The sequence below is a fragment of the Microtus oregoni genome, unplaced genomic scaffold (genome assembly GCF_018167655.1).
Source record: "Microtus oregoni isolate MIOR12 unplaced genomic scaffold, Mior012 000011F_ref0000422, whole genome shotgun sequence".
NCBI classification, from domain to species: domain Eukaryota; kingdom Metazoa; phylum Chordata; class Mammalia; order Rodentia; family Cricetidae; genus Microtus; species Microtus oregoni.
This window is the reverse complement of record NW_024543070.1, coordinates 21,559,839-21,583,358: the sequence shown is the minus strand read 5'-3', so window position 1 is coordinate 21,583,358 and position 23,520 is coordinate 21,559,839. Positions and strand designations below refer to the sequence as shown.

The following is a 23,520-nucleotide window of genomic DNA, read 5'->3' as shown; positions in this document are numbered from 1 at the left end:
AATCCTTCTCCCCCACTTTGCCAGGGTAATTTATCTCAGCAACAGAAACGAAACTAGGATACCACTCGAGTGTGAATGGCAGGTACACAGGGAATGGCTACGTCTTCCGTTCACTTTTGCTGCAAACGTGAAGATGGCTCAGCAGTTATGCACGTTCTGCCTCGGCAGAGGACCTGTGTTTGACTCCTAGTTCCTATGTTGGGTGGATCAAACCTGCCTGTGACTCCAGTTCCATGGGGTCTGAGACCCTCTTCTGGCTTCTGTAGGCATCTGCAATCACACCCACCCACACACCCAACGCATATATACAATTTAAAATAAAATACATCTTAAATTGTTATGAAACACAAAGTCAGTTAGAAACAGGCAAGCCTTTGCCCTAGATTCAGGTGTGCAACACACATATTCTGTCCCAAGCTTTTGCTTTCTCTTTTATCACGCTGTTGCTTCCCAAACACTGTCCTCAAAAATAGCTTCCTCCGAATTTTTATGTCTACAATTTATGTATGTGTGTTTTTGTGTGTACGGGTACACACAGAGACAAGACAACAACTTTGGATGTCATTCCTCAAGATACTGTCTCTCTTGTTTTTGGAGACAAGATTGCTCAGTTTTACCTGGAGTTTGCTAATTTGGTTAGGATGGCTCCTGCCACCTTGCCCCATGTGTGGCTGTGTATATCTGTCTATGTGGGTGTGTGTGGGTAAGAGGTTAATCTTGGGTGTAATTCTTCAGGAACTGTCCCTGTTGTTTTTGGGGAAAGAGTTTCTTGCTGACCTGGAATCCACTACTCAGCTGGGCTGGCCGGCCAATGAGCCTGGCTCTTTTATTTGGCTTCTGGAGATGGAACTTGGGCCCAAGCCTTCTTTCTTGATGCATATAGTTCTTCTGAGCATCTAATTAATTCCTACATCTATTTAAGGATAACATATGCATATATTTTGGTTGTGTTTTCATTTGTGATTATGCCGTGGGCAGCACTTTTATATTGTTTCCCAGTTGTGAAGGATTCCTCCGTGACTCCTCTCACTGCCTTGTTGGCATAGCTGACCCCTTCCTACCGAGGAACATGTCTGCTGCTTTGTTTCTGCTATATTTGGAAACACCAGAAGCCCAACAAAGCAGAATCTTCCGTTCCCAGGGGCTGATTGTAATAGAATTTGACTTTTGCTCATTTCTTTCCTCAAGGAGTGTCGAAAGAAATTGCTTTGACAGGCCTGGGGGTGTGGCTCATTTGGTAGAGTACTTGCCTAGTATTCATGACGCTCTGGATTCTATAAATAACACTTTATAATTGGGCACCATGTCACATACTTGCAGTCCCAGCATTTGCAGGCAGGAGGTTGAGTCAGGAGAATCAGAAGTTCAAGGTCAAGGGATATAAGAGACTCCTGGGAGAGAAAGAGAGAGGGAGGGAGAGAGGGAAGTAATTACTTTGAGAGAATGGTAGACAATTGTAAATTAGGAAAGAGATCAAGCTGGGTGGTGGTGCACGCCTTTAATCCCAACCCTCAGGAGGCAGAGGCAGGCAGATCTCTGTGAGTTCGAGGCCAGCCTGGTCTACAAAGTGAGTTCCAGTTGTTACACAGAGGAACCCTGAAACACCAAAAACAAAAACAAACAAACAAACAAACAAAAAAAAGAATGAGACCATGAAGCAAAAATTTATTTCAGAAGAATGCTGATTCAGAAACCCAGGCTGTTTAGATTCTGTTTAAGGGGCTCATAAATTGGGCATAAGTATATAATAAATTTGTAGGTTTGTGTGTATATGTGTGTGCATATAAATGTGGTATGTGTGTGTGTGTGTGTGTATGCACATGGAGATCAAAGGCCAACCTTTTTTAAGATGTTATCTTTCACTGACCTGGAACTCAGACTCCTTCAGTCAGCCTGGCTGGCCAGTAAGCTCCAGGGATCCTCCAGCTTGTGCTTCTCAAGCCCGGGGAACACCAGTGTGCCTGCAGTGCCTGGGAGCCTACACAGGTCCTAGAGTGATAATTCCAACATAATCCTTTCCATTCACGGGGTTTGGTGCTTGTGAGGGCCGGCTCTTTGCTTGCCATATGCTACCTGTGAGACTGTTGCCAGTGACCAGCTGCTGAGCCTGCCCTTTTGCCACAACAGGAAGGAGTCCAGGTTGGAAGAACCAGATGTAGCCAGGCAACTTCCAGGAGAGTTCCAGGGGATGAGATGGGCCATTGTGAAGGCCGGCTGAACCATTGGTTTCTAGGCCTCAGTTTCTCCATTTGTACAAGGACTTGGTGGCGTGCCTACATGAGTGCTTCCAGTCCTCTGGGGACTTCCATCATCTCTGAGACCTTGTCTCAGCTACCTTTGCCCCTCTGTCTACTGTGAGCATTCCATAGGTCTCATACCCTGGCTCCTGTCCATGTTTTTTTGGACATAGCTAGGCCCCAGGGGCACTCAAGTTCATTTGAGTACTGATAATGTTCAGGGAAAAAAATTATCTGCACTGAATATCTATACTGAATTCTTTTTCCTTGTCCTTATTCCCTAAACAAAACAATATAAGTTATCGACACAATATTTGCATATATTAGACATTCTGAGTCATAAGAAATGGTTTAAAGTATGTGGGGGAATAGGTATCAGTTATATGGAAACACCCTGCCATGTGTATTTGTGCGCATGATCCTGTGTGTGTGTGTGTGAGGTGTTCACATGAGGCCAGAGTACAGCTTGAGCTGCCCTTTTGACACAAGGTCTCTGATTGGCCCCTAACTCCCCAAGTACAGTAGGCTTGCTGACCAGCAAGCCTCAGGTAACAGCCAGCCTGTTTCTGCTTCCCCAGGTGTCTTTTTGCATAAAAGACTTGAGTATCCCTGGAATATTGGTGTTCCCAGAAGTTGTAGCAAGCCCCTCCCCCACTAGTGACTAAGTAGTGCGTGTCATTGGATAAGCTTATCTTCACAAGTACTGAATGACCCTTAATCATTTCCCTATTACAGGATTAGGCAACAACCCCTTCTTCCCGCCCCCATGCATCGGTGGCAAAGCCTAGGATGCAGTTACACTCTTGGTGTTTCATTTGTAAAATGGTAATAATTTGGAGCCTTTCCCTCACTGTTTGGTGACATGGTAAAATAATGCTTACCAAATCACTCAGCACAATGCCAGGCGCACATTAAACTTGGAGTTAAGGTTCGTTAGAATGATAGTTAAAGGCAGACTGGAAAGAACCAAGTGCTTGGATGACATTGGACTAGGTATAGAGAAAGGGACAGAGAGACGTGCCTTAGGGTGCAGGAGGAGGCGGACGCCGGGCTTCCAGCGGGAGGGGAATCCCTGGAAGGGCATTTTCCCAGCCTCTGGAGACTCAGGGATTCCAGGGTCACGCAGGCATCCATCCCCGCACATTATCGTTGAATTTAGAAAGCACCCAGCTCCTTCACCTGGTTACCTTTCTAGGGTTGCAGGAGGTACCTGCTTGGGAGGAGGATCGCGGTGGCGCTGAACTAAGGACAGCGTAGGTAGTTCCCACCCCCAGACGAAGTCGCCAGCACGTCCGTCCGGGGAGTTCTTGTCTCGCAGCCCCCAGCTTCTGCCCTCGAGGCTCCCTCCTCCTGCGGGTTGGAATCGGGATTCCAGAATGGCCCTTTAAAAGGCAGTGTCGTGTCTAGAGGGGGCGGGCTGGGGGCGCTGACCCGCCCGCGGCTAGTCCCTTCTCCCCGCCCCCTCCCTTCCCCCGTGGGTCCCTCCCTCTCTGGATCCCCGCGTCGCTCACTCGCTCTCCTCGCGCACGCTCCGTCTCCGTCAGTCCCCTGAGCTGTTCTAGTGCGCGGCGTGGAGCCAGAGCCCAGGCTGGTGGAGCGCCGGGGCTGGAGGCTGCGAGTGCGGCGCGCACCGCCTCCCCGCGCCATTATCCGCGCCCGCTACGGGCGAGGCAGGCGCCGCGATGGCAGAGATGGGGAGCAAGGGGGTGACGGCGGGGAAGATCGCCAGCAACGTGCAGAAGAAGCTGACCCGAGCGCAGGAGAAGGTGAGGAACCGGTAAACCTGCCACACCTCTCACCCCTACCCCTGGGATCGAGCTGGTCACTTCCGGATGGTCGTGGCCGAGGAGTCCCCGGGCTTGGTCTCCCTGCAGTTAAGGTGTCCCCTTCTCCCCACTCGGGCTCCGGCAGAGGAGGGCGCAGCTGTCCAGCCGGTCTCCCCCTTCCCCCACCGGTTTACACCTTCGCCGCTCCTCTGCAGAGGAGTGGAGGCCCACGCTCTGGTTTGCTTCTCGGACGCGGGGTCCACTCTCATCCTACTCTGGAGTCCAAGGGTCGGAGGCTGGGAGGTGACCCCCAGCTCTCTAGACCCACGCGGACAATCCAGGCGGGGCTTGCATGGGGGGGGGGGAGGGAGCTTGTCTCGCCGCCCCTAGGGCTGTACACGTCCCAGACTTTAAGGCTATACTTTCCCAGCTGACTAGTGCGGGCGCCCACTGCACTGTGCGGGCGCCCACTGCCCTCTCCTTCCCACGGCCCCTCTACCTTAGTTCCTGAAGGAGGGATTGCTTTTCTCCTTCCAGGAGGTGCCTGAGGCCTAGATGGTCCCGCCCAGACCCGCCGGATTGCAGAGGGTTCTGCACCCCTCGCCCCAGCAGGGCTTTGGCGGTTTCAGCCGCTGGAGAGAGAGTGATGGTGGGACCTCCAGGCTAAACGGGTGGCTCAGAAGAGGGGTGTGGAGGGCGCCCCAGGAAACCCTATTCCTGTTGTCTGAGAGTACTATGGGGTTTTTGCTGGGGATGGGATCAGGGCTTCCTGGGACACCCTGACTATGCAGGAAATGCGGGGGATGGGGCGGGGGTCCTCGCTGGCCTGCCTTTTACCCCTAGCCATCCCTGGCTTATTGAATTGGATCACGCCAGCTGCTGACGCCACTTCCCCTGCCAATTCCGACTCTGAAATCTGAGATTGTACAATCTGTGTTTCTGCTAGGGATAGCCCCCCATGGCTCTAGCTGGGCCAGGGCCTGGTGGGGACAGGGACAGGCTTGCCTTCTTCTGCCAGTCTTGGGGCTGTTTATAAACAATGACTTTTGCAGCTGAGAGCTGTGAGCTCCCCAAGGATGCAGACACGTGATATGATTGGTGGGGGGGAGCTTCCTTAGAGCCCTCCTCATCCTTGTGGTTACTAGCTAAGGAGGGGGGGTGAACTATTTGAGTATGGAGAAGCTCTTGCTAATCTCCAGATCTGGCTAGAGCGCCTTACCCCATCCAGGAGGAAAAGGAAGAGAGAGAGATTAGAGCTCCCCCCACCCCCCATAGTCTGCTGGTGGCTGGAGCAATAGACAGATACAGCCACCCTGGCTCCCAATGACCTAGTAATTCATTTAAGGTGCCTGGAGCCTATTTCCCACTGCTAAAAGAAATGAATGGAAACACTGGGTGTAAGCTGAGACAAGTTCCCTGCCCCCACTACATGAAGACCAACTTCATGCAGCTCCTGCTCCTCTTGCCTGCAGGTGTGCACCTCTGCCCAGATGCATTTTTTTCTAGCAGTAGGCCCCTTTGATGCAGCCTTGGGGGCTGTAAGTGTAGGCTCTGTCCCTTTCCTGTATTGCTGCCACCTCTCTTTTCAGTGCCCGCAAAAAGGATTTGGGCAGTTGGCTGGCAGCTGGTTGGCTGTGGACCATACCTCTAGCCAGCAGCTGGCCTTGTCTGAGCCTGGGCTTCATGGGTCTGCACTTGCCTCTTGCCACGGCTGCTCTGTGCCCCATGGGCATTAGTGAGGGACCATTTGCCCAGGGGAAGCCAAGACAGTCTGACAGGTATCCTGAGACGGTAGCCTGTTTCCCATCCTCTCCCTCCTTGGCCTTACAGACTCTGCTTCAGGAAACCCTGTGTCTTGCCTAGATACTGTCCTCTTCTACTTATCATCCTGACACTTGGAACCTGCATTTGTCACAGCTTGGGTATACTGACTGGATACCTCCCCGATATCTTCTCGTGGTTACCCATAATCTATTCAATGCCCCCTGCTAACGGGATCTTACAAGCAGTCCTGACACTGGGCCTACCTTTCTTGGTCAAATAAACTAGCCACAGGGAAATTTTTATTTTTTATTGTCACAGAAGGGTGTTTTTTGAGCAAGGATGGCAGGTGGAAAGGGAGATAGCTCAAGTGGAGAAGTGTTTGCCGAACAAACATGAGGATCTGAGTTTGATCCCCAGAACCCATGTGTATAACTGGGCGCAGGAGTGTTGTGAGTTTGTAGTCCCAGTACTGGGGAGGTGGAGACAGGAGGATCTCTGGGACTTGCCAGTCAGTCAGATTGCTTAGATCAGCAAGCTCCAGGTTCAATGAGAGATTCTCTCAAAAAAGAAGGTGGAGCAATTGAGGAAGAGACCCGCTGTTGAGCTCTGGCCTTTACATGCAAGGGCATACACACAGAAAAAAGAAAAAGAAAGCCTACAGTCTATAGAATAGCATAGAAGGAAGACCCTATTGGTTCACATTAATTTTTCCCAACTTCTCAACCGTAACAGCTATGGAGACACAGAGAATGACAGGGCGCTGTGCCCTCTAGTGTCATGGGGTCCTTCCTGTGAGGGGGTCACAGGACCAGCTCTCCTCTGTGGCCCCTAATGGGTCTTGGGTTGCTGTTCTTTGATTCACTGACCTGGACAGAGTTGTACTTGTAACCCTCTTGTGTCTCTCCGGCTCTGGTGGGTGTTTAGTGGATGTTTATGAAAGAATGTGGGTCCTTGGGTTCTTGGTCTTGGAGCCCCGACTGGCCCAGACCTGGGAGCGAGCTGGTTGTATTCTTTCTACTTTCCTGCCTGCACACATGCCTGGAGCCTTGTCCTAGGCTGAGTCCCGGCATGCTGCCTCAGGCAGGAAGCATATGGCTCAGGCCTCCATGGTGCTTACTCCTGCTCTGCTGCTGTGTCTGTAGTGAGTATGTGTGCCTGGAGCCCAGAACCATGGGCTTCATGAGGTCATCTTCCCATTGCATTTGGCTTAGCTGACCCTCTATAAATGACTGTGTCCATTTTTGGGCTTCAGAAGGGTGACTGGGCAAAGCCATTTTAGGGTGGAGGCTGGGTCAGATGACAAGAGGATTAGAGGTTGGCGGGCTGGGCCCATTGGGGGATGGGGTAGTTGGGGAAAAGGACAGCTGGGGTTGGGGGGGGGGTGGAATCTTGCCTGCCCAAGCCCATGGCCTAGGAGTCCTCAGGGAAGACTGTGTGAGGGAGGCTGGGCCTTGTTCTCCCGGTACTGGGTCAGTGGTTGAGCACAGGCTTTGGCGGGAATGTTTCCTTGATGGCTGTGGCTGTCCCTGAGCTTGCTTAGAGGGGTGCAGGCGAGAGGGTGGGGAGCACCAGTGGGAGTGGGAAGTCTGGGGTTGTCAGTGCACTGCACATCTCTGGCATGTGGAACAGATGCTCAGCAAAGGGGCAGCGTGGTTATTTATAGGACCTGGACACGTGGTGGTAGACTGCGCCATGTTGCTGTTAGGCCACCCTGACTCAGGGCGGTGGACTGCACTGTGTTACTGTGCGTGGCCAAGGTCTCCCGTTGTGGTAGGCACACCAGTTTCCATAGTGTGAGCTGGGTTGGAACGTCAAGCTTCTGGTAGTGACCTAAAGAGCAGCTAGGCTACCTGCAGGAGCAGGTGCATAGGTCCCCTTTAACAGGATGTACTCCTGCTGCATAGACCCGACTGCCTGCTAGAATCACAGAGCCCTTGCAGCTGAGGCCATCTGGGCCACTGATTTTACTTACACAGGCCTTTCCCAGTCTGAGGTCCCAGCCTAAACAGCTGCCTTCCATGCAAGGCATACTCTACAACCCTTTTTTTTTTCTATTGCTGCGCTTCCCTCTGCCCTCGAGAGATGAAGGCTTATTCTCAGTCCCCACCTCCCACGCCCCATCTCCTTTCCTCTCTTTCTAGAACTCTCTGCATTGGGCCTCTCTCCTTGAGCTTGGACAGGCTCTGCTGAACCTTCCAGCCTAGATCAGATTTCCTGAAAATTCTTTACGTAAATGGTTTATCTTCCCTGCAGGAGCCTGCATCCCGGATGGGGTGTTGGGTGCTGGGGGACAGAGTCCCAGGGGATGCTCTGGAGGCAATGGTCTCAGGAAGGTGTGGGAGAGCAGTGAGCAGGTCCTTGGGATCTTCCTGAACCCCCTCAGACCTGGGAGAGCAGTGAGCAGGTCCTTGGGATCTTCCTGAACCCCCTCAGACTGGGAGAGCAGTGAGCAGGTCCTTGGGATCTTCCTGAACCCCCTCAGACCTGGGAGAGCAGTGAGCAGGTCCTTGGAATCTTCCTGAACCCCCTCAGACCTGGGAGAGCAGTGAGCAGGTCCTTGGGATCTTCCTGAACCCCCTCAGACCTGGGAGAGCAGTGAGCAGGTCCTTGGGATCTTCCTGAACCCCCTCAGACCTGGGAGAGCAGTGAGCAGGTCCTTGGGATCTTCCTGAACCCCCTCAGACCTGGGAGAGCAGTGAGCAGGTCCTTGGGATCTTCCTGAACCCCCTCAGACCTGGTGGCCTCAGTGGTACAGTGACTGTGGCAGGTGGAAGCCAGGCAATGCTACTGTACTGGGGGGTGGTACAGAAGGGGGAGCCTGCTGGAATGCCTAGGGAACAGGTATGGGCCAGGTATGGAGGGCCAGTGAGGATGGAGAGAATTTCACTTCCTTTGAGGAGAGGGGTCGCTGAGTGAAAGCCTCCGGCCAGATTTAATTAAGTGGTGTGTGCTGGGGTAAAAAAAATCAGTGTACCCCAGGGATTCTCACAGCAGCCGAGGCAGAACCAGTTTCTGCCTCTTCCTCACAGATCATCCTCCGAGGTTCCCTTGTCACCTTCCTTCTCTGGCTTCTGCACTGGGTGGCTTTGGGTAAGTTCTTTCCAAGCTGTGAGGCTGGAACAGTGTTGAGAATGCTCCAGTCCCCGACTCTTGCTGTGAGCTAAGGACGTGCCTCATATAGCTTATTTCCCCTCGAGGTTCATCTTCTATCCTGCACACCACCGTGGGTCGTGTGTGGGGCCTTTGGGTCCCCCTGACCGGCTGCAGGACTGTAGTCAGGTGGCAGGTCCTTCTGGAGCCCCAGCCCGCTTATTGGATAAACTGGAGATAGTGATGCTGCTTTTTCAGGCGTGTTGTGAGGAGCAGAAAGCATTCGACAGATGCCTGCCACACAGCACATGCTCATGAAGTACCAGCGAGGCAAGCAGACTGATAACCACAGAATCTCCTGGGAAGCCGTCTTTCCCTACAAGGCCCACTACTCAAATCAATCCCTGGGAGTGTCTGATACAGGCATCGGTAGACAGCTAATCCCTGCTGAGCCCTTGGCCTGTCAGAGCTTAGGATAACAACTCCCCACGTGTGTGTGTGTGTGTGTGTGTGTGTGTGTGTGTGTGTGTGTGAGTGATGCACATGTACTGTGTGCCTGTTTATGTGTGCGGTGCACACACATGTAAGTGGTGTATGTACAGGGGCAGTCATACAGACAGAAGGCTTGGACTTAAGTTAAATCAGACTATTTTCGAGTTAATTCAGTTCCTACAGATAAACTATAATCTGGGCCCCCTTCTCTAGTCTTCTTCTTCTTGACACTGGTGGAGTGGTGATGAATTCTCATACTTATTCTTCTACACAAGAAGTAGCATGCACCGTGTTCTGAACATTGAGGAAGTGGGGATCAAAGCCATATCCTGTGGAGCTGGTGTCCTCGCTGGAGACATGGTCACCACACAGTGGCCACAAGCAGGAGCATGTTCCTTGTATGGAGACCTCTGCCTGTGGCTAGGTTTTAGCTGGGTGTAACTACAGACGTGGATGTCTGCCTTGATGGGGGAAGGCTAGGGGAAGAATCTGGTCTCCAGGTAAGAGGCCGTGCCTAGTAGTGAGGGACTTCCTGTTGGATGTCTGCTATGTTGTATTTTCCTCTTGGACATGCTTCCACTGGGGCTGAAAAAAATGCAAAGAAAAGCAAAGCATGCTAATCCTAAAAATTTTAAACCATAGCTGGGCAGGCCAGGGCAGATATGTAGCCTGAAGTGGGTGTTTATGCAGGAACGGTTGGGTGACGGTGCCTGTTCAGAGTACACTTTGGGGAGCATGGGAGAGGTACCTATGGATGCTACCAAAGGTGTCAAAGGTGGCTTGGTCTGGAGGGGTACACTTCCAAGATCCCATACAAGCGATCTTGCAGTAGAAGGTCACAGGCGTCGTGAACTGGCGTCGTGACCTGGGGCTGAGTCATCTCCCCACACCCACATCATGTTCCTATCCTCGGGCAAATCACAACAGTCTCTCTGACCTCAGTCTTCTCCTCTGAAAGCCGGGAGTGATACCTACTGCCTGGGCACTTGGGAAGCTGAAGTGGAAATCTGCATGGGCGCTGCTAGGCCAGGTGAGGCCCAGGAACCACCAGTAGGGTTGATTTCATGTCTCACTGCTCTAATACCATAGCAGGGGTTCCTTGAAGGAAAGCCTGGCATCCAGGCCTCTAAAGCCCCCGGTAACAGGCTGCCACCTCCTAACAAGGTGACTGGATTCTGCACAGGGGTTGGGGAATGGAGAAGAGAAAGGCTGCTATTCCTGCCCACGGGAGGCTTCATCAGCCATCAAGTTAATAGTAAGAGCTGTGGGTTATAGCATCCCTGTGCCTTGTTATCATTGCTGCAGTCTTGTGAGTCCCACCCAGTGAGGAAACTAAGAGGTTGGCAAGGTGGCTTGGGAAATAAAAAGGCACTTGTCACCAGCCTGACTGCCAGAGCTCTGTCCCCGATCCCTGAGGATCCCGTGTGGAGGAAGAAGAGAGGGAACGTCCACATGTGTGCTGTGGTACATATATATACATGCACATGTGGATACACACGAATAGATAAACAAATATATAGTAACATTTATTTTAAAAAGAAAGAAACTGAAGCTTGGTCTAGTGGTTGACACTTCAGACTCATCTGGGCCAGCCAGACTTACGGGTTCCTACTTCTCCTGCAGTCAGAAGGTGGGAAGACGCATCCAGGTGAAGTGGACGCTGGCCCCTGAGATGCGTGATTCTTATATAGGATGTATCTTCAATCCCACTTGAAGTGGAGGTTTATGCTGTGTGTGGTAGTCTAGGTGATGGAAGGACTGGGTTTCCAGAGAAAGACTGAGATGACAGTTAAGTCTCACAGTTGAGGACAGAGTAGACCAAGTGTGAGCATGTTCGTGTGCATGTACGTGTGTGTGTGTGGTGTCCACTCGGAGGCCAGAGAACCTTGTTTTGGGGGACAAGATGTCTCATTGAGCCTGGATCTTGCTGTCAGCGAGGCCCCTGGATTTGCCTCCAGCAGTGCTGGAGTTACAGGTGCCCACTGCTGTGCCTGGGTTTTACATGGGAGCTTGGGATCGAAACTCTGGTCCTTGTGTTTGCATTTACCCACTGGGTCATTCCTTGGTTCAGAAACACCTTCTCTCTCTCTCTCTCTCTCTCTCTCCCTCCCTCCCTTTCTCCCCCTCCCCCTCCCTCCGTCCCTTCCTTCCTTCCTTTCTTTTCTTTTTTCTTTCTTTCTTTCTTTCTTTCTTTTTTTTTTTTTGCTGTTGTTCATTTTTGTTCTTGTTTTGTTTTTTTTGAGACAGGGTTTCTCTGTGTAACAGCCCTAGCTGTCCTGGGACTAGCTCTATAGACCAGGCTGGCCTCAAACTCACAGAGATCTGCCTGCCTCTGCCTTCCAAGTGCTGGGATGAAAGGTGTGTACCACCTCCGCCCGGGGCAGAAACACTTTCTATTCTGAATTATATACTGTATACTTTGGTTCCCATCATTGCTACGACATCTCTTTTATAAAATGACAGGGATACTAGGTGTTTGGAAAGTTCCCAGGAGGAAATAGCTATGCTGTTGAAATCTTTTCTCAGTGTGCAGCCTGGAGAGCAGCCCCATGTCTCTGTTCTCAATGGCAGGGCACTACCTCCTCTTCGTGGTGTTCAGGCCTCCAGCGCAGCACACAGCAGGTATTCTAAGCTTGAAATCACCTCTAAACCTCTTTAGAAAATTAATTTCAGGATACCCACCTTGCAGATGTCCATATCCTTTAGAAGTCACGCCTGCCATGTAAATTAATGTAGTATTTGCATGGAAGCTATGCACACATTCCTACACGCTGCTAGCTGTCTCTAGATGGTTTATAATGCCCAAGTCGGTGTGAGCATATGCTGTATCACATATTGCTCAGGACACAACAGCAAAAAAATCAAACAAACAAACAAACAACAATCCATCTCTGTGTGTTCAGACACTATTCTGTCCTTTGAAATGTTTTTGCTATTCGGTTTGTTGAATCTGTGGCTGTACAGTGGGAAGACCAGTGTCCTTACTGCAGAAGGACGCATGACTTCTGACATCAGGAGACAGGGCTGACGACCGACAGGCCTGGAGGCTGACTGTGCTTCATGGTGGAGACCAGGGATGCTTGCTGCAGGACGGGGCTAGGGTTAGACTGGAGGTTGCTGGTCCCACCCTACTCTGCCGCGTTGGGGTAATCTAGGCCTCCCTTTCTGCATGGTAAGATGGATGAGTAAATTGCTCAGGCATGCGGTGGAGTAAAACTCACTGAAATCTCCAGTGGCTGCAGATTTGCTGCCTGGCGAAATCGTTCCTGTGGCTGTTCAGGACTGTGTGTGTGTGTGTGTGTGTGTGTGTGTGTGTGTGTGTGTGTGTGTTGGGGTGGGGGCTGCCTGTTTTTAGGTCAGATGACAAATAGGCCCTTGGCTTTCAGTAGAGCAGTGCTCTATATGAGCAAGCTTACAAGTGACAGAGGTACCGGGTCATGTGGACCAAGGGGTGGGGCAGTGTGGCTTGCTACAGCTGGTGAGCCTCCACCCTTAGACATGGTCCTTAGATTTTTTTCTTCTTCTTCCAGGCCCTGCACCTTTGTCCCTTTCCCTGCCCCAAGTGCCACAATAGAGGGATTGGGGACATATCATGGGGCTTGAGGGGGAGCCCCAGACTATCTCTGGGTAGCCCGGGGAAAGGGCATTTGTGCCTCTGGTGTCCTTTGGAAGGGTGCCTGGTGGCGTTGTCTTTCCACTGCAGGGAGGGCCCTGCACTAAGCGGAGCCTCAGGTCATCATGGGAGTGAGTGGGTGGCCACAGACAGCAGCTACTACAGACTGGCTAGGGAGGGATTTTCCCCTGTCAGAGCTGCTGCAAATCCTAGACCTTCTATACCACCGCAGGCTCCACTCCTTCTGGAGCCACCCTGGCACCATGTCAGGGCCACCCCTGCGGGCTCCTCATTTTATATGCAGCATGTCTGACCTGAATTAGACTCAGGGGAGACTGCGGCTCTCTTGGGCTGAGGTTATTTCTCTCACCGAGCACCTGACCAGGATAGGTCAGAAAGGGAGATTCCTGCCGTCCTCATGGAACTGCCTGCTTCTCACACAGTGCCCCCACAGGCCTGGATGATCCAGAGAAGGCTTTCCAGGAGAGGTAGACCTGAGCTGAGGTCCAGGGCAAGGTGGCAGACAAGGCTGTGGGGACATGTTTCTGGCAGTCGTGAAAGTAGAATTTTCAAGGCCTGTTTGAGATGGAGAGTTAATGCAATTGGGAGGATAAGACCTGAGGCCGAGAAAAGCTAAATGGAGGCCGGGTGGGGGAAGTAACTGTGGCTTTGCCTCAGGACTGGGTCTGACTCCTGCTTCTTGCGCGTGTGTGTGTGTGTGTGTGTGTGTGTGTGTGTGTGTGTCGATCCTCAGCACTCTGTCCATCTCATTATTTTTAAAATCAACTTTTAAGTCAATGAATTAATCTCGAATGTGTGTGTGAGTGTAGATTTGTGTCAGGGAGCATGTGCGGAGGTGTGAAGACAGTTTTAGGGAGTTGGTTCCCACCTTCCACTTTGTTGAGGATCGCCTCTTGTGTCTGCTGCTGCCCTGCATAGTTCATGCACTTCCAGATCATTCATATTCTCTCTCTCTCTCTCTCTCTCTCTCTCTCTGTCGGTGTGCTGGGATTACAATACGCACCACTACATCAGGCTTTTTGTATTCGTCCCAGGGTGTTAGTTGGCAGCTCAATTGACTATTGCCCTTAACCACTGACCCGTCTTCCTGGTTCTCTCTCCCCTTGGTCTTTTGAGATAGGGTCTCTCATGGTTTGGAACTTGCCCAGTAAGTCATGCTGCCTGGCTATTGAGCCCCAGGGATCTGCCAGCCTCCACCTCCCAGAACTGGGATTGTGAGTGTGTGCTACCAATATCTTGGCTCTTCTATGTGAGTTTTGGGGCATAACACCTCACCCACTGACCTGTATTCCTGGCCTCCTGGGTCAAGCCCTTAAGTTTTCTTCCTCAGGTGTAGTCGGAACCATTCCGTCTCTCCAACTTTTACTCAACCATTCACTGTTTTGGTGTCTTACTGGCTCCAGGCATGGGGATTTCAGGCCAGTTGGGACGAGGAAGTGCGCTATATATTTCCAGGGGCAGTAACTTTGGCCAGAGTAGAAATCAACTATTTCTGAGAGGCCTAAGGGCCTGGGCCAGGTGGGGCTAGTGAAGTGAAAAGCTTCCTGTATTGGCTTTTGATGTTTGGTCCTGCTTATGTCTTCTTCGGGGCCTGAGGAGGGGATGGGGAATGGCAGGGATGTATGAAGATGGGGTGACACCAGCAGATCTGGTGAGCTGGAATATCGAGGCCCACTCACCCTCTTTAGCTACTGCCTAGAAGGGACTGTCCCTCACTCTTGGGTCCTGCCAGCTGTGGGCATGCCTGGCTGTAGGTGAGGCTGCAGGGTGGGAGATGATGATCCTGGATTCTGTTGGGTAGAGGAGGATGGGGTAGTTGTTGGCTGGTGAGGAGGTGGAGATTTCCATGGCTGTCTGTGGTTGGAGGAGCTTTGCTGGGCCTTCAGGGCCGGAAGGGGGATAGGGTGACAGGACAGCCTCGACCGGTTCAGCCCCCTTCCAACAGCTGCAGCTTCTTTCTTTGGACCTTTTTCTAAGTTCACCCTCTCCCTGGGATTTCTGCCAAGATGCCTGAGCTCTGGCAAGCAGGGGCCCTACCACTGAGCCCTGGGCACTGGCCTGATACCCAGAGGTCTTCCGTGGACCCCATTTCCATGCTTCTAGCCTGCTGTGCTTTCCCTATTTCTTAGTTCAAGATGGCATGAGCTATCTTGCTCCATGCTGCACACTCCTTGGGACTGACTGAGTGTTCAGACATTATGATGGGTGGATGGGGCTCGGACTTAGATGGGACGGTAGAGAAGAGGAGAGTTGAAGCTGGATGGGATAAAAGGGAGGAAGAAAATGTAGTAGCATCTTAGGGATAGGTTAGAGAACTTTGAGAGAGGAGAGGGGGTTTGTCCTCTGGCCAAGAGTGTGCTTGCCTTCGGAGCCTGCTTTCCTTCTAGGGGTGTGTGTGTGTGTGTTTTGTGTGTGTGTGTGTGAGAACCTGTTCCCCCACCCCGCAGTGTCCCCCTTCTCCTGACAGGACTAATCTGCTCCACTGTGGCCTTTGCATTTCCTCTGTGCTTATGTCAGGTGCTATGCGTGGCTCCAGGTTGGGGCTGTAAGCGGAGGAGACAGACAGGAGCACGGAGCAGATTCCTTCTTCCTCCCTTTGTGTGCTCAGGGAAGTCCTGGGATTCCCTTGGTCCTGGACCTCATTCTGAACCCAGGTTGGTTTTGCCCACTCTGTGTGTGTGGGGGGGGGGTGGAGTGTATACATGGGGCTCAGAGGGAGGACATGGGTGTCCTTATATACCACTCTCAGCTTTATTCCCTTGAGGTAAGGTCTTTGAACTTGAACTGGGCCAGCAGTCACAAGTCCAAGCATTCATTCCTCCTGTTTCTCCCCCTGCCACCCACTCAGTGCTGGAGTTAGGGATTTGAACCCAGGTCCTTACACTGTCTCCTGCTGAGTCATCTCCTCAGTCCTGTCTTTGCCCACCTTCTGCTGACCTCCTCTTGAATCCAGGGAGTGAGAGGGTGGGTGAGGGGAGGTGTCTACCCTAGAGCAAATGCCAGAGCTCCTTTGTTTCCAGATGAACACCTTTGTGAGCTGCCTTTGTTACTGAGACCCTGGTGTGTGTTTGGTAGGTGGGGAGGGAACTGGGAGGCTGGCACCCTAGAGGAAGTGAGTGGACCTTTCACTGTGTTAGGAATTTCTCCACAATCCTGGATCTTCCGTTCACTTCAGAAGCAGGCCACAGGGACTAAGCCCTAGGTATTCTTATTCCTAAAGGTCCTCAGAGGTTCAGGAATGGATATGAATAAAGCTGACCCGATCTCCGAGATGGCAGTAACAGCTGGGTCAAGGTATACCCACCAGTTCCACGAAGGAAAAGATCGGGGATACCGTGAGTCATTAGTGACCGCCAGGAGGCTTAAGGGTCAATTTCAGCAGTGTAGGCTGACTCTTGTCCTCAGCTGAAGGGCAGACCCTGCTTCCTATCCCTTTGACATTGAGAACAATGCTTGTGGAGCCGGACACCATTCTCCACGGCAGAGCTGAGCTGTCACTGTTTGTTAGTCCAGGGCACTGAAGGTCAGGTTGTAGCCTTTTACAGCGTGCGTGGTATACCTTCGACCAGTGTGTGTGTGAGAGACTGCTCTGTAGCCTCCGCTGGAGCGCTTGGCCTTTATGCTCAATCCTGGCTCCGGATCCAGATGGCGGGGCCTGAGACTCAGTGGGGGAGGAGGAAGTAAGTCAGATTTCGCAGGGGACAGCCCTCAGGCCACGCAGCCATGCTAGCTCTTGGATAAGTTCCAGCCTGTGGAATCTGTGGGGCTGCTATCCACTCCCAGCCTCACCCTTTTCTCCTGTCCCCTGCTTGGGCTCATTCTTGGGATTGGCAGTTGTTGAATTTAGACAGCAGTCTTATGGGCAGGGGCAGCTAGGGAGTGGGGCAGTCTGATAAGAGGTTGCATGAGGCTTGGCTTTGGGTCCTGGGGCCAGATGCTGGGGACTCCGTGCTGCCCTCCCTGGGCTCACCTCTCAGTCCTTCCACTAGTAACAGATGGTAGGACCCAGCTCTTGGCCGGGTCTACTAGAGTTCTGAAGTCATAGATGGACGTGTCTGCTCCAGTGGAGAGGGACTGGGGTGACATGCCCAAGGCTGCAGCGTAGTGACCATCGTCTGGCTGCTTTCTTGCTTCTCACTTTGTCTCCCTGAGCTGGTGGTCCCCTTACGTGTTGAGCCCAGTGGAGCTCACGGCGCCAGGCAGGAATCATGCAAGGCTGTTGAGTATTGTTCACGCTAGGCAGCAAGCCAGGCGGAACTCAACCTCTCTGAGCCTTTTCGCTCCCTTCTGCTCTGGCCATTAGGACCCAGAGTGTGGAGCTTTGTGTTGGCCTTGATAATACCACACAAGTTGTCAGAGCCGCTCCCTCCCAAACTTCCCTTGACGTGTGCATCTGGACGTAGGAGGACAATGGCTTCTCTGGCCTCTCCAACCTCTCTTCAGTTTCCTTTGTCTGCCATGCTCTCTAAGCCGTGTTCTTTGCCTGCACAGGAACAGCAGGGGTCTGGCTGTGCAGCCCAGGTTAGCCTCGAACTCATGGTCCTCCCACCTGAGCCTCCTGAGTGATGGGACTATAGACATGACCACCACGCCAGCGGTTATTCCCTTCTAGGGAGGAACTATGGAAAGTTGTAAGTGAAACACGAGTTCCATAGTTTATTCTGTCGTATGTGTGCATGTGTGTATGTTTTCACGTGTGTGTGCATGTATGCATGTGTAGGTCAAAAGTCAACCTCAGGTGTCACTTCTCAGGTACTGTGATTTTGAGACAGAATTTCTCACTGGCCTGGAGCCCTCTGATTCAGCTAAGCTGACTGATTAGTGAGCTCCACAGACCTCCCTCTTCTGCCTCCCCCATACTGGGATTACTGGCATGTACTATGATGCCATATAGTTTTTGGGGAGAGGGTCGGTTGACAGGTCTTTATGTTTGTTTGTAAGACAAACACTTTACCTACTGAGCCATCTCCCCAAGCCTCGGGATTTACCCTTGATGTTGCTTGGAGAGGAGGTAGGAATAAGACATTATTCTGTTTTTATGGAATTATATGATTTCTTCTCAGAGCTTTTGTTTTTGTTTGGTAGTGCTGGGAGTGGAACCCAGGGCTTCATGCCTGCTAAGCCAGTTGGTATACTAGGCCCATGTGTGTTCTTCCCAGCCCAGGCAGCAGGTGCTGAGGGGGTGGGAGGTGGGGCTTTAGAGGCAAATCCACCCCCATGCTGGGCTGAGAATAACCCCACAGTCGCCAGTAATGTGTGTTGGGCCAAGGAGGGGTGGCCCTGATGATATATCTGTATAGCTGGGCACAGAAATACAGCTAGGGGTGGGGCATATGCCTGTCAGGACAGTGCCACACCCAACAGGACAGGCCCTGGGGTCACCCTGTGGCATTCACATTTCATGGAGGTGCCTGGCTGTCAGACTTGGCCTGGCCCTGGGGTCAGAGTACTGAGGCCCAGTAAGGGCTCCCCATAGTGGCTGTTCCTGGTTCTGCAAGGCTGTTCCCCAGAGAGATACAACTTCAAGTTTTCCTTTTGTGGGTTTTTGAAGACCTTGTCCTGTCTTATCATTGTGTGTGGCATATGCGCAGAGGCCAGAGTTGTCTGTCTCTCTCCACCTTATTCTTCTGAGGCAGGATCTCAATCAAACCCAGGGCTCACCTACCTCACCTGCTAACTTGCTCTGGGGATCCCCCATGTCTGCATGCTAAGGCTGGAATTACAGGGAGCTGCTGTGCCCACCCAACAGTCACATGGGTTCTGGGACCCTGAACTCCAGCCCTCTTGCTTACATAACTAACTCTTTAAGCACTGGCCCATCTTCTCCATCCTGCGTTTTGAGAGTGAGTCTCTCATTGGTCTGGCAGACCAGGCTGACGGGGATCCTCTGTCTTAGCCCCTACAATTACAATTACAAGTATTCCACCATGCCTGTCTTTTTGTGTGTGTCCTAGGGCTTGAACTTTAGGTCATCATGTTCGCAAGACAACCACCACTTTACAAACTGAGCTATTTCTCCAACCCGCCTTACCTTTTAACCAAGGGACCAGGGCAATGGGCTCGGGCTCTCGCGGAATCCTGAAGAACCGCAGCCAAGCTGCTGGAGGGAGCTTGGTCTATGAGCTGTGGGTTTAGCTGGTGTCTATTCCTGAGGAAGGCTAAGTGTGAGCTCAAGAGAGTCACAGAGGTTTGGGTGGGCACATATGGAGGGGCTGGGCAGGGTGGGGACCAGGTGGGCTAATGTATGTAGAAACAATCCTACCTAGGTTAGTATCTAGAAGAGGGGACGGGAATGAAACCAGCCATGACTCCAAGGTTGGGTTTTGTGACCCTGATCCTTATGTACCCACTTCCTGCCATCTCTGGGTACCTCACTGCTCTATGTATCACCCCATCTTGGGGGATGGTATCATTTCTCTAATTGCTCAAACCTGGACCCCCCACATCTTATCATACCATATTTGATTATTATCACCATTTCCTGTCTGACCACTCCAGTCTTGCCCAAATGGATCCCCTGCCCTACCCTTTTGAAGAATGTCCCCGTGTGGCATGGAAGTCATGAGAGAATGGAAGTCAATCAAAATCCGTTTTGATGGCTGGGAAGATGGCTCAGTTGGTACAGCGTTTGCTATACAGGCATGAGGACCCGAGTTCCATTCCAGAACTTAGTACTCACTGAGTACTAGCCCGAGCTGTGGTTGGGGGAGGCCCTTCTACCCCGGGTACAGAGGTGTGGGCTCTACCCTATGAGTTTCCATCCCTTTCAGTCCCTCCAGCTTTCCTTCACTCTGATTTGGGGTCCTTCTTCCCATGTCTCCTCGACTTCTTCATGCCTCATGCCATCTTCCTACCTGCCCAGAGGCAGCTGGAGAGCGTGGCGGAGGTCCCTGCTGGGGAGGGAGTAGATGCGCAGCTGTGTCATTTCATATCTGGGTATGAGTGCTTGGCATTGTGCTGCTCTGGGGGGAGGGGCTGTCTGAGGGCTGGGGAATGTTCTGGTCTTCCAGGGCTGGGATGGAACTCTGTCTCTGGCTTCTTCCCAGGACCAGTGTCCCAGATACTTAGGTCGCTCTGGAAGGTAGAAGGTAGAGCTAGTGGCCTGCCGGAAGCACCCTGGGTTGTTCCTGGCCATGATCTTCTCCTTCCTAGATTTGCTTTCGGAGACTGAGCCCCTGTGTGGGAACTTGGGCTGCTCCTCTTTGCTAGTCCCACAGCTGGGGCAGGTGTAGGGCCTTGGTCCAGCAGCCTGCAGCCTTCCCGAGAAGCCACCCCCAGCTCTGCCTCTCTCTCTTTGGTTGTTCTCCTTCCTGTGGCGGAGGTAAGACACAGCAACAGCTCTGCTTTGATCGGTTCTGCAGGCCTGAACTGTCCGTAGCAGTCTCAGTTGCTTTCGCTGGGGCCACTCCGAAGAGATGGAGCGTGCATTAGTTAAATACCTGGTTAAAGCAGCTTCAGGAAGGAAGGGGTGATGTATCCATCATGGTGGGAAAGGCATGACATCATACAGTGAAACAGCTGGCCGCATTGTGTCTGCAGTCAAGAAGCAGAGAGAAATGAACGCTGGTGCTCCGCTCCCCTTCTCCTTTTTAGTCACCCCAGGACCCCACTCCCCACCCCCATCCCCCCTTATGGAATGGTGCTTCCTGTATCCTAGGTAGATCTTCCTATCTTCATCAATCCTTCACAGCCACATACAGCCAATATGAGTCATCACAAAGTGCTTAGGCCTCAGCATCTGGACTCGGTGTCCAAGGAGAGATTGGCAGAGCTCACCTGGGCTTGGTAAGATGAGAAGCTGCCCCTTGAGCAATAACCTGCGCGTGTGACAAGAGCCACATCCAGGGGCCACCTGGTAATGAGGCTGTAGTCCTGGCTTGTGCCACCCTCTTTGGTGTGCCTCGGTTTCCTTTCTCACAAAATGGGTGCCATGGCCTGCTCGTCCCAGAAAAGAAGAAGAGTGGAAGCTGTGGTTGGAGGCGTCTCAAATGGCAGCATAGACCAAGGAGAGGCTGGCCAGGCCTTGAGCATCCTTGAGCCAGGGCCCCCTGTTGGAGGAATGTGATCTCTATGGGAGCCCATCACACTCAGCACTGGCCAGAGCTGCCTGCAGGTGCTGATGGCTCTGGGTGGCTGCTGGCCCTGCTCTGTCTCTTTTCCCACATTGACAGATCTAAGCAGCACTGGCTCTTGACCACAGATCTGGCCTGTTCTGCTTAGCAACATGGCCAATGGTGTCGTTGCTTGCTTCCTTTTTATTACTTAAAAATTATCGTTACTATTATTATTGTGCGTGCATATTTTGTGTGTGTGTGTGGGGGGGCTCTTCTCTCCCACCATGGGGTCTGAGGATCAGACTCTAGTCCTCAGGTAAGTATTGTAGGAGGTTCTTTCCACCAAGCCATCTGGTCTACCCTGCCTTGCTTTTCTTATTTCTGAAGGCGGGTGCTTTAGTTACTCCTGTCATCGCTATGGTCAAATCCTGACAAGGAAGGGTTTGTTTCAGCTTACAGTTTGAGGAGGCACAGTCCGTTATGGCAGGAGCACGAGGCAGCTGGTCACATGGCATCCAAAATCAGGAAGCAAGGAGAGACCAGTGCTGGGGCTCAGCTCCTTTTCTCTTAAGTTCGGCCCTTCAGCCTGTGGGATGGGACTGCCCACTGGGTGTTCCCACCCAGTCTAGAAACTCACAGACACATCCAGAGGTTCATCTCCTAGGCTGTTCTATATCCTGTCAAGTCGACAATACTAATACCATAGAGGGCAATACTCAGACATTTGAGGCTCAAGGGAGCAAGGATTCCCAGTAGCAGTGATAAACCCACAGGGAAGAAAGCACTGATTCTGGGGTAGAGGCAGGGCAGGACAGGCGGGGCCTGGAGCATTTTGCGGTACTAGACAGAAGTGCCGTAAGATAAATGGGGCTATGTCGGGAGGTTCCCCTAGCCACATTTGGGACATTTGAGCGTGAAAGAATAATGATGGGAACAGATCTGTGACACAGTGAACACAAAGTGACAGTGTGGGTTTCTGGCGCTAGCCTTCCTGCTGCCTTGCAGAGGTAAGCAGGGAAGCTCTTCACAGAAGGCCAGGGCACATGGCGGGGGTGGGGGAGGGGGTGGGCCGGGCCATGGGAACAAAGTGCACCTCAGGCTTCCCTGTGCATGGAACTCGGGCGGGGGGGCTACATGGGGGCACCTGAAGCTAACTCAGCAGGATTAGATGGATCCTGGCGTTCCTTTCCTTCATCACGCTCTTGGCTGATAGTTACGTAGCTGGTCCACAGGCCTCCTGTGCTAATTTTGCATCAACTTGACACGGCTGTAGACATTTGGAAAGAGGGAATCTCAAATGAGGAAATGTTCCCACCAGATTGGCTTGTTGGCAAGCCTGTGGGGCAATTTTTTTTAAATTGATGATTGGTGTGGGAGGTCCCAGCTCACTGTGTGCCACCCCTGAGCAGTAAGTAGTTCCAGATGCTTTAAGAAAGCAGGCTGAGCAAGCCATGAGGAACAATCCCATAAGCAGCATCCCTCAATGGCATTTGCTTCAGTTCCTGCTTTGAGTTCCTGCCCAGACTTTTTTTTCAGTTATAGACCATGATATGGAACTGTAATCGAATTAAAGTCTTCCCACCTTAAGTTGCTTTTGATTATAGCATTTTATTACAGCTATAAAACACCTCACTTTGATTACCAGAGTTGTGTGTGTGTGTTTGTGCTTATGTGTGTGTGTGTGAGTGTGTGTGTGTGTGTGTGTGTGTGTGTGTAGGCCAACATTATTCTTTCCCTCAGTTGCTTTCCACCTTATTTTGTGAGCCAGGCTCACTCCTTGAACCTGGGGGGGTCACAGATTCTGCTACTCCGGCTCTGCAGCTGGCCCCAAACCCCAGGAATCCATCTGTCTCTGCCTCCCCAGTGCTGGGATCATAGACATGCCCTATTACACCTTGCATTTTTTATGTGGCTGCTATGGATCTGACCTTGGGTCCTCATGCATGTGTTTGATCCCATAAAATTGGATGTAGTGGACACACCTGTATTCCTAGTGCTTGGGAGGTAGAGGTACGAGGATCAGAAGTTCAAAGTTATTCTTGGCTGTGTAGTGAGTTTGAGGCCAACCTGGGCTACCTGAGACACTGTCTCAAAGGGGAAAAACAAACATACAGAAACACCAAAGGGCAAATGTGGCAAGTGGGAAGGAAGGATTGCCTGGTGAGTATGGAGGGAAGTGCAGGTGTGGTTGGTGTCTGTTCAGCTTTCTGCAAGGCCTGCCTTTCTTCCTTCCTTCCTTCCTTTCTTTCTTTTTCTTTGTTTTGTTTTTCAAGACATGGTTTCTCTCTAGCTTTGGAACCTGTCCTGAAACTCACTCTGTAGACCAAGCTGGCCTCAAACTCACAGAGAATCACCTGCTTCTGCTTCTCCAGTGCTGGGATTAAAAGTGTGTGCCACCACCGTTGGGTTTTGGGTCTATTCTTTCAAAATGAGAATTTGAGAGAGAGCTATGGAAGGCTGGTGTGGAGCATGGGCTTCGACCC

At 51.9% G+C, this 23,520-nt stretch overlaps 1 protein-coding gene across 8 annotated transcripts in view; it reads left to right on the top strand.

The window, feature by feature from the left end:
• Nucleotides 1-3,742: 3,742 nt before the first annotated feature.
• Bin1 (bridging integrator 1) overlaps nt 3,743-23,520 on the top strand; it is a 58,832-nt gene continuing 39,054 nt past the window's right edge. For 3 of the 8 annotated variants that reach the window (XM_041659791.1, XM_041659790.1, XM_041659784.1), the window contains exon 1: nt 3,743-4,003. In XM_041659791.1, coding sequence (XP_041515725.1) covers nt 3,920-4,003 — 84 coding nt within the window. In that variant the 5' untranslated portion in view covers nt 3,743-3,919. The remainder of the gene's footprint in view (nt 4,004-23,520) is intronic. The other 5 variants (XM_041659789.1, XM_041659787.1, XM_041659783.1 and 2 more) reach the window with 3 other exon arrangements.